At 42.1% G+C, this 16,243-nt stretch overlaps 1 protein-coding gene across 1 annotated transcript in view; it reads left to right on the forward strand.

Moving 5' to 3' along the window:
- BMPR1B (bone morphogenetic protein receptor type 1B) overlaps positions 1-16,243 on the forward strand; it is a 133,372-nt gene that overhangs the window by 103,944 nt on the left and 13,185 nt on the right. The window contains exons 4-7 of the mRNA XM_066631767.1: positions 2,471-2,573; positions 5,283-5,385; positions 12,118-12,214; positions 13,988-14,126. Coding sequence (XP_066487864.1) covers positions 2,471-2,573; positions 5,283-5,385; positions 12,118-12,214; positions 13,988-14,126 — 442 coding nt within the window. The remainder of the gene's footprint in view (positions 1-2,470; positions 2,574-5,282; positions 5,386-12,117; positions 12,215-13,987; positions 14,127-16,243) is intronic.

The following is a 16,243-nucleotide window of genomic DNA, read 5'->3' on the forward strand; positions in this document are numbered from 1 at the left end:
GTTGTACCATAAGGCATATTATTAACACTCTTATAGGAAGGTCGGAAGACAGTTTGGGGGCATCTTTCAATAACTGGATCATTTGCAGCAAATTAGGAACAGATTCTGCCTCTCAATTGTTTTACAGTAGTAGCAAAAACAAACTCTCCCCTCCCACTTAAATTAGAATATCTGATGTCTGATAATTCAGATGAAGCTCTGTAATTGTCTGTGCAGTACATGGGTCTATGCCAGTCTATGCCTCATGGGTTCAGAAGGTAATTGAATCTGTCCCCTCATCCCCATTTTATATATGACTCAGTTTGGTGTGCCTCTGGGGTTATAGAAAAAGCAGAGTAGATTCCATAAGCTGAAAGTCTTCCCACACTTGCACTGAGATATAAGCATATATTAGTTTTGCTAGTTGTAAAAACAGACTGAAAATAAGAGTTGAAAGAGAAATTAACACTGGTACACAATACTGCAATTCTAAGCATGTCTACTCAGAAGGAAGCCCCACTGAGTTCGGTGGGGCTTACTTCCACATAGGTGTATATAGCATTACAGCCAAAAAGAATGTTTTCTTATCTGGGCTCAGAAATAGATTTCCGCTCTATCATGCGAAGGCAGCACACATTTTTAAATAAATAACCCAGAAAATAGGCATTCTGCAAATGTAACTAGCATGATAAAAATATTTAACACTAACATTGTATTGGGATTTTCAGTTAATCTTTATATTTGAAGTCTTCAGAAGTGAGTCATTATTGTACACTGTAGGGCTGTAAGGGATGTACGCTGTAGGACTGTAAGGGATGTATGCTTATCAGAATTCAGTGGCACTTCCTTCTGAATCAACTGCAAAAAGATTGAAACTTGATTGTCTAACTCAGGGGTGCCCAAACCCTGGCCCTGGGGCCATTTGTGGCCCTCGAGGACTCCCAATCCGGACCCCTGAGAACCCCCAGTCTCCAACGAGCTCTGGCTCTCCAGAGACTTGCTGGAGCCTGCGCTGGCCCAACGCAACTACTCTCAGTGTGACGTCCAACTGTTCGATCTCTTGTGTGAGATGTGGGACAAGGGCTCCCTCCACTGCTTGCTGTTTCATGTCTGTGATGCAGCAGTGGCAGCAAAGGAAAGGACGGCTTTGCTTTGTGCAAGGCCTTTTATAGGCCATGAGCTATTGCAAGACCTTCATTCATTCATATAAGTTCCATCTCTAATGTATTCATTTATGTAAATATATTCAAATTTGAAATGTAAACTAACTCTTCCCCCCCCCAGCCCCGACACGTGTCAGAGAGATGATGTGGCCCTCCTGCCAAAAATTTTGAACACCCCTGGTTTAACTGTACACAAGATTAGCTATTCTGAACCCGTATGTTGTTTGTTTGATTTGATTTATATCCAGCTGAATCCTAGTATATGATATAATTCCAATCTAACCAAATTTATGCAAATCTCATCTGAGTAACATTGATCTTCTGGCGAGCCTTTTCTTCTTATTTCAGAGGACTCCGGAACAATCTCTTATGTGCACTGAGGTTAAGAGTAGGCCTAAGCTTCAGCATACTCCAGAGGTCAGTACAGGCATACCTTGCACTTTCATCTGGTTAGGACCAGAGCATGGATAAAAGTAAAAAATGGATGAACGTCAAAAGCATAGACTTATTCAGCTTGCAAATTAATTTTGGCCAGTGAAAAATGTGAATAACAATATAACATGCAAATGCATGCAAAGTCTAAATAAACAGAAATAGAGGGAAAATAAACATAAGAACATTAACAGATGTTGTGGAAAGTTGGATGAAATTGGACGAAAGAGGAAAGGATGTGGACGGAATTTGAAATGTACTTATTATAATTAAAAGCATTTGAAAGATCAAAGCAATGAAAGTTAAGGTATGCGCGTACCCCACTCACCTTCTCTAAGGTCCTCGGTATATGCAGAGGTGCCAAGTGTTCTCTCATGTTATCCTTTGGGGGGGGGCGGCATTCTGCAGCCTGGACGGACGGGAAATGTGAACAGAACTTGGAAGACCTGGATAAAATGTATGTAAGACACAGCTTGGTGGTTAGACTCTGATTGTAGCACTCAGGACAGTGGGAACAGGAGATGAGTTATTCTAGTTCCTACTCTAATGCCCAGAATAGTTTCTCATCAAATAATCTCATATTATGCTGGGCTTTGAAGCAGGCAGGAGCAGTGCAAGACCTTTTCACTGCTTCTTTCTGCTCCAATGGACAGAGGGACACAAGAACCCCTCCAATCTTCCTCCAAACCATTTTAGTGTGCTAGAACACTTGGGGGGAGGAGACAGATGACTGTCTCAAATAATAGCTTATCATGTAGCTTGCCCCTGAAATTAAATACATTTTTTGTGCTATGTACAGTATTTAATGATTGCAGCACTTTCAAGGTAGAATTTGTAATTTAAGAACAATTAAAACAATTTCTAGCTAAACAAATCTATTTTTCTTTTCCATTCAGAACTGATGGCTATTGTTTTGCTATGATCGAAGATGAAGATTCTGGAGGGCAGACTCTCACTGCAGGCTGCCTGGGGTTAGAGGGCTCTGACTTTCAGTGCCGGGTAAGAATATCTTGTCTTTCAATTGTCTTGGCTCAATTTTTGCCTAGCTACAATCAGGAATGGAGATGAGGTGCTCTATTTCTTTCCAAAGAAACGTTCTTCTATGTGTAGGAAACCTAGTATGTGGGCCAAACTGTGAATATATTCGTAGTCTTTTCTAGTGGCCCTTCCAGACAGACAAGCAAAAATCTGTATTCCTGTTGTGTGAGATGCAAGGGGTATCACAAGGCAAGGATGGGATTTGGTTGTAAGCGTGCAGTGAGACAGGCTAGGTTGGGTCTTAGGTTGCAAGAGAACTAATATTGACCCTTTAGTTGATATGCTTAGGCAGTGCTCCTGATTGCCAAGTTAAATATTATAAAAACTTACATAATGTTTCTTGTTTTATTTATTTAATGCTATCTCATTCCATCTCAGGAACTCAGATAAATTAAAATATTTAATTTTAAAACCCAAAGTAAAATTAAAAATATGGCCCAAAAGGGCCTGATACAGGCATCCTTTGCATTCTCCCAACTTTCACCCCTGAATGTTGCTCCATCTATAAGAATTTTCTTCTGCCACTCTTTTCCTTATGGGTAGTTCTCCCATGAGTGGATGTGTATACCAACTGGACTGCAAAAAAGTCCAGTGTGATTGGCTCATGGCCATTAACACATGTTCAGCTGATAGCATGTGTGCTGTTTTCCCATCTGTTTCTGACATTTCCCAGCACTGAACTGTGAGCCACTATTTAAACTTGCTGGAGCGAATAGTTGTTTTTTCTATCAGGTTTCCCCAGGTGTGTATAGAACGTTGACATGTAACCTATAGGTCATCCACATTCTGCATCATCAGGGTAAGGTCAGCAGACTGTTTCCGGCTCACCAATTTTCTTCTCATATTGCCACCATGTGGCAATTCAGCAACATATTGGTGGTTCTTGGGGCAAAAGTGGGGAAAGGGTTTTCTGGTTGCTAATGATTTACTGGGCTGGATATAGCTCTTATGTTGCTTACCTGTTGTTTTAAAAACTTCTCCTATGTTTCACTCACTGTACATATTCAGAAAAAGCATTTTCTAATATCGAGTTTCAGGATGTCAGCATATTTGAATTTTCCTTCATTAGATAAAATGGATTTTCTACATATAGAAAGCTAACATTCAGAGAGAAAGCTCACTTAAAATAGTTTTCTGGCTTGCTAATTTTCCTTATGCAGAGTGTTTTCATCATGAGAGATATTCAATAACTTATCCAATTATATTCCTATTTATTTTATTTATATCCTATTTATATTCCTATCCTATTTATCTGAGGCCACCAGATGCCTCAGAGAGCACACAAGAGACCTGCATCCTGGTGCCATCCCTTACGTCTGGCATTCAGAGGAAGCCCACCTCTAAAATCAGGAGGTTGCACATATACATCATGGCTTGTAATCCATAATGGATTTTTCCTCCAGAAATTTGTCCAGTTGTCTTTTAAAGGCATCTAAGTCAGATACCATCACCACATCCATGGCAAGGAGTTCCACAGACTAACTACACATTGAGTAAATAAATGTTTTCTTTTGTTTTCTCCGAACTCTCTCAACACTCACTTTTAGCAGATGTCCCGTGGTTCTGGTGTTGTGAGAGGGAAAAGACCATCTCTCTATTTTTCCATCTCCTGCATAATATGTAGATTGGAGATAGATTAACCCAACTGTCAAATTTAAGTTTTGTCACCTGTCCTAAAGAGAATTGAGTTTTAGCAAGTGTACACTGGAAGCAGTTTATAGTTGTGAAGCAACCATCAACTCTCTGTGTGGCCCTGATCCAGTTCTGGTCACCACATCTCAAAAAGGACATAGTGGAAATGGAAAAGGTGCAAAAGAGAGCAACTAAGATGATTACTGGGCTGGGGCACCTTCCTTATGAGGAAAGGCTATGGCGTTTGGGCCTCTTCAGCCTAGTAAAGAAGCGCCTCAGGGGGGACATGATTGAGACATACAAAATTATGCATGGGAAGGATAAAGTGGATAGAGAGATGCTCTTTACACTCTCACATAACACCAGAACCAGGGGACATCCACTTAAATTGAGTGTTGGGAGGGTAGGACAGACTAAAGAAAATATTTCTTTACTCAGCATGTGGTCAGTCTGTGGAACTCCTTGCCACTGGATATGGTGACGGCATCTGGCCTGGATGCCTTTAAAAGGGGATTGGACAAGTTTCTGGAGGAAAAATCTATTATGGGTTACAAGCCGTGATGTGTATGTGCAACCTCCTGATTTTAGAAATGGGCTATGTCAGAAGGCCAGATGCAAGGGAGGGCACCAGGATGAGGTCTCTTGTTATTTGGTGTGCTCCCTGGGGCATTTGGTGGGCCGCTGTGAGATACAGGAAGCTGGACTAGATGGGCCTATGGCCTGATTCAGTGGGGCTGTTCTTATTTTCTTATTATATGCACTTAATTGATCTGGAAAGTAGGGAAGGAAATAGCTTCATGTTGAGCAGAAGCAGTTGAGGACTTTCATCTTATAGAAGATAAAAAAATTATCGAGGTAGAAATAAGAACTTTGAGTTGTAGGGTATAACTGTAGTGGTTCTTTTGCATACCCATCCTTTTTCACATCTAAAATGTGTCAGCATTTCCAATGCATTTTTCTCATTTTATTCCAGTTAATTAGGCATGTTTGTAGCGTAGCTGTTTACAATAAATCTATTCCAAACTGTATCTATTTCAGGATACTCCAGTGTCCCATCCAAGAAGATTAATTGAATGCTGCACAGATCAAGATTTCTGTAACAAAGATCTTCACCCTACACTGCCACCATTGACAAAAAGAGGTAATGGAAGAGAATCTTAGTTTCTTATCTGCACATTGTTTGTCTTTCTGAAAACAAAAACTTAACAATAAGATTTCAGTGCCAGCCATGATACTGCAGTATAGGTGCTCTCTGTGCACCTTTCATTCCCTGATGGAGGATGGCATTCCATATAGGTGGGTTAGCCCCTCATGTCAGCACAAGGGAGGGGCAATTGGAACTCATGACTCCACACACTGGGCTCCCGACTTCCCAGACTGGCCCTGCCTCGCAACAAGAGTGGTCACCGTTGGATGGGCTCCATTTGTAGTTTTTGCAGACAATGAAGAATTTTGCTGCTTGCTTCCGCAGATAGGGATGGGCCCTTCAAGGGGCGGGAGGGGAGGGAATTTGTTTTTTGTGATGGCAAGCTCCTGTTCGCAATTGCTGGAAGCACTTATGTAATTAAAACACTACATAGGAGAAACAGAAGTCTCTAGGGTGCTGAGGAGCCCCAAACCTGCCCAATGGGAAAGACCATCACAGAGGAGCTGGATCTCAGTAGCTCGGCAAATTGTCTGGGAAGTTGGGAGCTCAGTATGTGGAGTCATGAGTTCCAACTGACCCTGCTTTGTGCTTACGCAAGGGACTAACCCATCTATATGGAATGTCCATCCCCTACCAAGAACAGGCATTACCAAAGATAAATTCTTACTTATTTCACTTAAAATGTTTCTAAGCTGGCTTTCCAAGCAGTTCATTGAAGCTACCAAATCAAAAGAAATTGTCTTCATTGTTTATCCTCAAAAACATAGTACTTAGATATGTTTTTAGTTTGTTAGCTGATTAATAGGTTAGAACTAGAGTTATGTTCCAGTTACAAGTTTCTGGATAGCAATTATCAATATCGTTAAGCTAGATATTTTCCACTGAAAACACTTGGGTTATGTGATTTCTCACCTTTTAAAATTCTGCTTAGTGTTGTGGTTTGCAAAGACAATAAGGTGACTGACATGGTTGTGTATAATTACTGTCTTTTTTGTTCTACTGAAGCAAAGAGTCTAATAAGGCATGTCACCATATTGAACTCAGGCAGGCCCGACGTATTATAAAACTGATGGTTTGTGTCCAGAGACTTTACAAGGGCTAAAGAGGTTGGACAGGGACCTCCCAAATTTAAGTCTGTAACATTAAGCCCACGTACTTTGTAAAACCAGACAACCAATTGTTCCAGTTATACTCTGCCTTTTGCCGTCATTGTTATTAAGGATACATATATACTGCTTTTCAACAATAAGTTCACAAAGTGGCTTACAGAGAAAATAAAATAACTATATTTATAACTATAAATAAATAAATAAATAAAATAAACTATATTTATTTATAACCCTGCCTCAAAAGTACTTACAGTCTAAAAAGATGAAAAAGACAGACAAGCAAATGGCCGATAAAAAAGATTCCATGCTAGGGTGAAGAGGGACAGTTGCTTTCTCCCTGCTAAGTAAAAAAAGATGCCACTTCAAAAGGTGTCTTCTTGCCCAATTAGCAGGGGTCTAGCATTCCCTGCAGTGCTGGGAGTCCCTTTACCAGAAAATTTAACGGGTTCAGGCTGGGCTGTAGGAGTTCCCCAGACTCCTGACAGTCCCATCCCAACAGGCTGCAGGCATGACTCCTGTGCTTGATTCAGTCATTTGAACATCTGGTGATAGAAGTCTTGAACCAAGCCTACCGCTGGGCACCAAAATCTTGACAACAGAGAAGGCAGAGCTACCAAATGGTAACAGAAGCTTGCTCTGATAGGTGACCACTTTGATTGCCCTAGGGCAGGGGTGCCCAAACCCCGGCCCTGGGGCCACTTGCGGCCCTTGAGGCCTCTCAATGCGGCCCTCAGGGAGCCCCCAATTTCCAATGAGATTTGTTGGAGCCCAAACTGGCCCGACACAAATGCTCTCAGTGTGAGTGTGACTGTTTAACCTCTCACGTGAGCTGTGGGATCAGGGCTCCCTCCACTGCTTCTTGTTTCACGTCTGTGATGCAGTAGCAACAGCAAAGGAAAGGCCAGCCTTGCTTTGTGCAAGGCCTTTTATAGGCCTTGAGCTATTGCAAGACCTTCATTCATTCATATAAGTTCATCTTTAATATATTCATTTATGCAACTTATGTAAATTTATTCAAATTTTAAATATAAATTAATTCTTTTTTTTCCCCGGCCCCCAACACAGTGTCAGAAAGACGATGTGGCCCTCCTGCCAAAAACTTTGGACACCGCTGCCCTAGGGTAATGCTTTAGGCATGTCACCAACCCCAGAAATTGAGCACGACTGTTCCAGGCCTAATGCAGCAGCCACTGCCTTAAGATCCCCAGTCAGTTGACTTGTTTTCTGGCAAGTTCATATGAACTGAAATCAAGGATCAGGTAAAAGAAGGTCTTACATTTCTCCATAGAGGATCATACAGGCATGACGATCCTAATCCTAATCCTCTCCAACATTTCAGTGTCGATATAGCTGCAATGCAGCCATGAGGTAAGGGAACAAATGTTCACTTACATTAAGGAGGCCTCTGTGACTGACCCCTCACCACAGGATGCAGTGCATGCCCCGTTGGCACAGCGGAGTCAGGGCCCAATCCTATCCAATTTTCCAGTGCCGGTGCTGTTGTGCCAATGGGGTATGCACTGCTTCCATTGTTGGGGAGGCAGTCACAGAGGCCTCCTCAAGGTATGGGAACATTTGTTCCCTTACTTTGGGACTGTAGTGGAGCTGCACTGGTGCTGAAAAGTTGGATAGGATTGGGCTCTCAGTGCTGGAAAGTTGGATAGGTGCTGTGTAGCTTGGCCACATAATGATGTCCACATAAAGACTACATAAATAAATGGTCAGCTAACAAAAAATGCAAGTAATTTTGCCTCATTTCTAGTTGAATTCAAGGCGGTTGATTAAAAAATGGTCATTTTTACTATTTTTCTTTTTTTATGAAATTGTATTTCTAAAGATAGTTTCCTGACTGAACCACCTTTCACTTGGCATTTGAAAAATAGAATAAACTTTACGTTTGATCCAGCAGCAGCCTTATGACCAGGGTCATGTCTCAGGGGAAGCTGGGTTCTAGGGAGGTCCTCCAGCTGTAGGTCAGAGGTGGTTGAACTACAAATTAACCCAAGTGCAGAGGTGATGTTAGCAAGAGAAGGGATATTGTTCTCTAAAAATGCTTTTCTCTGCTAGGAAGAGAGGGTCATTTTTGAAATATGAAAGGAATGAAGAGGTTGAACATATCAGACCGAGGAGTTAGAGCTAAGTAGACCGGGGGTGGAGAGGAAGGGCTCTTCGTTCTCAGGAAGCTCGAGAAAAGCACAACAATAGTTAAGCTGCCTTCACTGGTCACTGTTCTGAATAGCCTTCTCACTCACGGTGGATAAAATAAATGAGAACAAGCAGCTTCTGTGCCAGTCAGGCAGTCTGCTAGTTAAGGAAGCAGGAAAAATAATCAGATCCTAATATGACATTGCCATTTTAAACAATAAAAAAATTACTGGAAATCCCAATGAAATAGCAGACAGCAGGCAGATGAGAGGAGAAATCCATCTTTACTGATTTAACACCCTTATAAGCAGAAGTGTTGGTGCCACCATGTCTGGCTCCCTGCCTGTATAACTGGTGATTGAATGAATTGGGCAGTAATGACTGGGGAATGGATGGAGTTTGGAGTGCGTGCAGTCCGCAGCTATCAGCCCTCAGGCAGTAAACATGAATACTCTGAACCTGGGGGAAGATAAAAAGGGGCACAGTGTATTAGGAAGTTATCCTGTGCCAAAGCACTATGAAATGAAACTGTTCAGCTCCCCATTTTGTGTGAGGCCTGCACAATGGATTGTGACCTGGACAGGAATGTTCCATCCCTTTGAAACGCTGCCTTCAAGTGGAACAAATCTTAGTGGAACCTTTCCCCAAAGTATCACACTGAAAGTGACTTGCTAGGCAGAACGGTCTGGAAGTCTTGTGAGTCTTGGTGCAGGCAATGTTCTGCTGTGCTTTCCTTTTCATTCTGATCCAACCTTAACTTCAGTTTATTAGCACAATGATTGACAATTAGTAATGAAACAAAATAAAACAGCATAACAAATGAACATATTTAACATAACATTTCACAAATCAATTCAGAAAAACCTCCAATGCATAGCTTCTATTATGGACCTTCTCTATTATTTCTTCCACGATCAGCTATTGTCTCCTTCACTGAAGACATCTGGCTGTAAGTTGCTGAACACTACTACCCTGTCATTTCTTAAAAGGCAAACACATGTTTGCCGATTGCTGGACAGTGTCAAATGCTGTCATTCATGCAGAGCCTGTGAAGCCTCAGGTTGTTTGTTTTGTACTACCAGAATTACCATGTAAAATCAAAGGAGTTGTGCCAAGTTGTTCACTGTGATTCTTTTTCAAATACTCTGCAGATTTCCAATGCTTGCTTAGCATGGGTAGTTATATGAGAAATAGCATACAGTTAAACATGCCAGTTCGTGGTTCTTAAGCATTCTTAAGCATGGGTGGAGTCTTCATCTTGTCTTCTGTGACTCCTTGTAGTCATTGCAAACTGGCATTTAGGGAAGATCATTGGGCACAAAATCCACCAAGAATTTTGTGCCAGTCCTATGAAGGGGGAAGGCTTCATCAGAGAACATCACAGCTGCCCTTCTGCAGCTCACATTCAGTGGGACACACACAAAACATCATCCCAGTGATTGTACCACTGTGTGTTTAGTTAGCATGTATAAACTGCCTGTATTTTTCAGTGGAGATCCTTGTACATGTTAACAAATACAGAAGCTGACTTTTACACAGATAGCATTACCTGGGTTTTTATGGAGTTATGGAAAGTCCTGATTCATGTATATGCAGGATCAAAACTGAACACAGTAGTCAGCATTTTGTCAGGTTTCAGAAATTAAAAAAAGAAGAAAGAAAAACTTGAGCTGCTGTCTCAAGTGACTTATTTACTCATGATCTGTGAAACTGGAGATTCTTTACCATGCACAAACCACCAGTCTCAGGAGTATAGTACCCTTTCCTCTCTCATCTACATGTCTTCCTTATCTGTTTGAAGGCAGATACCATGCAACACCATTTTATAATTGCCTCACTCTTCCTTAGCTTTCCTTGTTTAAATTTTGATTTTGTGTAGTGGATGATGGGGGTGTAAATTCTTTGTTGTAAACTGCCTTGGGACCAAAAGGCAGTTTATAACTATCTTAATAATAAATACACTTAAATGCTTACAAGCAGAATGCATTGGAGAGAAATGACTAGCAGAAATCAAAGTCTGATTTACCACGATGTACAACATTTCTTCCCTGTCTCCTTTGTCCCCAGTAGCAGCCATTTTTTCATAGGGACAATAGTGTCCCTGATGGATTCTCACTTTCAAGTTCCCTTCACTTGGAGTGATGCTCAGGTGCAAATCTGCTGTCCTGGGGACAATACAGCACTGTAGTGCTTTCCCAGTCGCCAGTGTTTCCTTTCAAACAGAATTTCAAAAGTGACAGCAGCCTTGAATGTTGATGCTACTAATGTGCTAGTAGCAGGTAATAGGTTAAAACATTGAACCTGATGCAAACAAGAGATAAATTGTTTATCACACTGGAAGCAAGCTGCAAGGGGGCCAAAGCAGAAGAAGAAACTAGAGCTTGGAAATAAGAGTGCCTAGTCGAAAGCTAAGAGTCCCCTAGGAATCTCCTTGTCGCATCACTCTGGGAAACCTGAAATACAATAGCTCTATTCCAGGACAGATCAATAAGAATAGAGTTCTCAAAGCTTATGGTCTGTTTATCTTTATCTTGGAGCCAGGGTACAAGATAGTCATGCCGAAAGAGCTCTTCATGATTCAAAACAACCAGAAGCATGCAGAATGCATTGGCATGTCATTTATAGAAAAGCACAGGAAAAAAGTCATCTATTGTGCAGTAAGCGTGAATAGTATCCCAGAATCTTAGCCCCGTTATGATGGCAAAAATTCTGGAAATACAGGACTTAGAGTACAAACTTCCCCAGTTCTCTAATTCTCAAGCCATTACAGGCTGAGGCAGACTCCTTTGAAGTTGCCACTGAATATATTCTAGGTTGTTTTTATCCTTCTCTTAGCTTACAACCATTATTAAGAACATAAAAAGTGAGCAATCTCCTATACCATAAGTTGGCAACATACATACTAGTTCTATTCCAAAGGTCTGTATGGAAGTTGGAACTTAAATGCCTCAGAACAGTTGACTCTACCATGCCTGTTTGAAAGCACCACAAAAGACATACTGTGCTTCCATGAAAGAGCTGGCACAGCTGCCCATAATGCAGGTGTCCATCACTCAGCCAGTGTAATTGGAGAGTTAAGATACAGGTGGACCCCTGTACCTGCAAATCCAGTATCCACAAGATTAACAGGAATCAGTTAACCTCCCACTTCCTATTAACCTCAGTTAAGTCTTTCCAATTCAGGCTGAGGCAGTCTGCCTTAAAATGGCTATAAGCTTGAATGCTTATAGCAACCTGTATAAGGAAGATCATTTTTGCTCTGCGAAGTTTCTAAGATCCTTTAATGGATGTTGGGTAGTGAGCGGGTGCAGGGGCCGCAGAGACAGAGTTCCCCCATATCTGCGGGGACCCTGAAACTAATCCCCTGTGGATACAGGGTGGGGGTGGGTGGGAGCCTTTATAAATAGTTTAAATAAATATGGTCTTTGTCTATCTGCTAAAGTGTCGGTTTTGTTTTGTTTTTTAATTTGAGATTTTGCAGAGGGAAATATTCACCACAAGGTCTTACTGATTTCTGTGACTATCTGTAGTGTACTCCTGGTGCTTATCATCATATTCTGTTACTTCAGGTATGTTTGAAAACTTTGTAACTTTCCCATTGTTTCTGCTTGCAGTTAGTATAAACTGTACCTATAAAACATGAGACGGTGCAATTGAAGGGTAACTATATGTAGTCCAGTAATATTGAGATCAACAAGTGTGTGTTTTCATAGCATCTTTCACACATGCTGGGTTTCTGCTGGGGGAAAAAAGCAAATGAAAATGGACTTTGACTAGTATACATATTAAGACAGAGATAGTGACAATTGTTATCTTCATTGGCAAATACCTTTACACCTAATTTTGAGATTGAGTTTTTTGACGTCTTTAGCTGGCACAGAACTGAGGAGACCCATATTGGGATCTGAGGCTCAGGAGGGAGGATAGGATTAGGTGGCAGCCTGAACTGCTGCCCTCGTCCCACCCAGGGGCCACTCTCACCCCAACCAGTTTTGCCCTCTCCTCACCTTCTCCCCATTCTCCCCCTCCTAGGAACACCTTCTAACCAAGTGGCGGAGCACTCACGGCCTGTGAGTGCCTGGTGTCCTGTTGAGAGCACAGAGGCCCAGCACCAACTGGCACTGCCTCCCTGCCAGTGCCTTTCCCTTCTTGGCTGCTGCAACATACCTTATGGCACATTTGCGACAGCCATTATCTGGGTAGCACAAACATGAGCAGCGTTGCCTGGGCAGAGTATTGGGCTGTTAGTTTTAGTCCCTGGAGTATGGAAGGACTTTGAAAATACAGTAGGTTGGCCCTACTTACATATACTTAGTAATTTAAACACTGTAGGGCAGCAGGCCAAACTTGCAGACTTAGGACCCAGCTATAATTCTAGCATCAGACTCAATTTTAATTAGTAATCATCTATATCTTTCTCTGTCTCAGTAGACTGGCTTCCTTCCTTCTTTCCTTCCTTCCTTCTTCTGGTGGGAATGGGGCCGCAAAGAGCTCTTGAGCCTGCATGCTTGCTCCTCTCTCTGCTCCTTTCTGTCTCCAGTTCCTACAAAGAACCATGATACAACAATCCTTGTTTGTTAAATCATGGCTCTGCAAGTTATCAGGACCACAATGCTATAACTATCATTGAGAAATCAGATACAAAAATGGGATCTAATCCCATTTTCACACCCTGGTCTTTAAACCATAGATTTGGCAACATATAGCGATCTGATTTAATAAGGATTCCTGGGCATGCAAGACCAGGAGGAAAGGGGAGGGGTAAGGTAGCACCTTACCCATGACCCAACAAACCATTAGCTGTTGAGTCACCTGAACTGTCCCATTTAACTTACAGTCATGTCTTCTGCAAATCCTTCATTCTTTTTTTCTCCTTATCTTAAAAAAGAAACAACTAAAACGACTGTAATGCTGTTGATATGATCCACATTTAGTAGGGCTCAGCCCATTGTATGGCCCCAGCTGAAGGCTAGTCATGTTGTAGGACATTATAATAAAGTAACAGATTGCACATAAAGTGCCAGGGGAAAAAACCTTCACATTCAGTATCTCTACTTTCATTATGCACTAAGGAACAGGTAAGATACTGTAGGGTTTGTAATTTCCTTGCTCCTGCACATTTCATTGAAATGAATTGAGTCAGGAAAAGGTTCACAGGAATGAACAGTAACAAAGTGCTACTTTCATTGAAAGTAGTTGCAGAAAATAGTTTAGAAATCTGAACACATTAGAAACTTGAACACATAAGTGGGGAAATTAAATAGACAAATTGTAATTTTTCCTAATGTCTCTGACTACCCAGGGGAAGGGTCATCCATGTTTATTTTCACATAAAACTGCAGGTATAAAAGGCAAGAAAGCAGACCTCGTTACAGCATAGGACTTGAGCAAGACGAAACTTACATTCCACCTGGAGAATCCTTGAAAGACCTTATTGAACAATCTCAGAGTTCAGGAAGTGGTTCCGGGCTCCCTCTGCTGGTAAGAAAAGACTACTTCAACATGATAATATGCAAAGAATATGCTGATAGTGTTAGAAAAGGATAGTCACACCTGAATGCAGAATAGCATGAAAAGACATTGATTCAACATAAGATATCAGGCTATCTAAATGTTTATTTCTTTAAAATTGTAGCACATAATCCAGTCTACATGCTTGAGGTGGAACAGCTAGGGAAAACACAATGATGATATGCGCTTAGGATTTCTTGTTCACAGGAACACGCTACATAAGAACATAAGAACATAAGAACAGCCCCACTGGATCAGGCCATAGGCCCATCTAGTCCAGCTTCCTGTATCTCACAGCGGCCCACCAAATGCCCCAGGGAGCACACCAGATAACAAGAGACCTCATCCTGGTGCTCTCCCCTACATCTGGCATTCTGACTTAACCCATTCCTAAAATCAGGAGGTTGTGCATACACATCATGGCTTGTACCCCATAATGGATTTTTCCTCCAGAAACTCGTCCAATCCCCTTTTAAAGGCGTCTAGGCTAGACGCCAGCACCACATCCTGTGGCAAGGAGTTCCACAGACCGACCACGCGCTGAGTAAATAAATATTTTCTTTTGTCTGTCCTAACCCGCCCAACACTCAATTTTAGTGGATGTCCCCTGGTTCTGGTGTTATGTGAGAGTGTAAAGAGCATCTCCCTATCCACTTTGTCCATCCCCTGCATAATTTTGTATGTCTCAATCATGTCCCCCCTCAAGCGTCTCTTTTCTAGGCTGAAGAGGCCCAAACGCCGTAGCCTTTCCTCATAAGGAAGGTGCCCCAGCCCCGTAATCATCTTAGTCGCTCTCTTTTGCACCTTTTCCATTTCCACTATGTCTTTTTTGAGATGCGGCGACCAGAACTGGACACAATACTCCAGGTGTGGCCTTACCATCGATTTGTATAACGGCATTATAATACTAACCGTTTTGTTCTCAATACCCTTCCTAATGATCCCAAGCATAGAATTGGCCTTCTTCACTGCCGCTGCACATTGGGTCGACACTTTCATCGACCTGTCCACCACCACCCCAAGATCTCTCTCCTGATCTGTCACAGACAGCTCAGAACCCATCAGCCTATATCTAAAGTTTTGATTTTTTGCCCCAATGTGCATGACTTTACACTTACTGACATTGAAGCGCATCTGCCATTTTGCTGCCCATTCTGCCAGTCTGGAGAGATCCTTCTGGAGCTCCTCACAATCACTTCTGGTCTTTACCACTCGGAAAAGTTTGGTGTCGTCTGCAAACTTAGCCACCTCACTGCTCAACCCTGTCTCCAGGTCATTTATGAAGAGGTTGAAAAGCACCGGTCCCAGGACAGATCCTTGGGGCACACCGCTTTTCACCTCTCTCCATTGTGAAAATTGCCCATTGACACCCACTCTCTGCTTCCTGGCCCCCAACCAGTTCTCAATCCACGAGAGGACCTGTCCTCTAATTCCCTGACTGTGGAGTTTTTTCAGTAGCCTTTGGTGCCACAGTGCGGCAAACTTGTGGCTTATTTAAATAAGCTTTGTGGCTTATTTTCAGGTGCAGTTCAAAATAATGGCATCTGATCCTTAAAAGAAAAATGTAATTGGGGTTCTTGGCAATTGGGGGGGGGGTGATTAGGGGCCAGGCTATGAGGTGGTATCATTACCAGCAGAGCCTTTTTGGAATTGTTCCATTCTGTGCCATGTTTCTGGACTTCTCACATGAAGCATGAACAATAAACGTGTGTGAACCAGGCAGTTCTGTCCCAGCTTATCCTGCCTGCTTGCTTCAACCAGTGCTAATAATGCACTGCTACTACAATATGAACCCTTGATACTGTTGTTCTTATAACTCTAGTCAAGACTCAAAAACAGAAATTTTTTTGCATGAGAATTCCTGTTCTGGGGAGTGGAAGGGGGGGCATTCCTGACACTTCAGGAGATGTCCTCTCCATCAATGGACTGAAGAACCAGTCCAAAGCATTGTCTGTCCTGCTGTAGAGGACATCCTGCCCCTCAGTCTGCCTTGCTTCTACTAAGGCAGGAAGCTAACCATCTGAAGTCTTTACCTCAATGTTTTTCTTTACATTTTTTCTTCTCCTCTTTCTTCATACTTTTCTCCC

This window comes from Tiliqua scincoides, chromosome 6 (assembly GCF_035046505.1).
Source record: "Tiliqua scincoides isolate rTilSci1 chromosome 6, rTilSci1.hap2, whole genome shotgun sequence".
NCBI lineage: Eukaryota > Metazoa > Chordata > Lepidosauria > Squamata > Scincidae > Tiliqua > Tiliqua scincoides.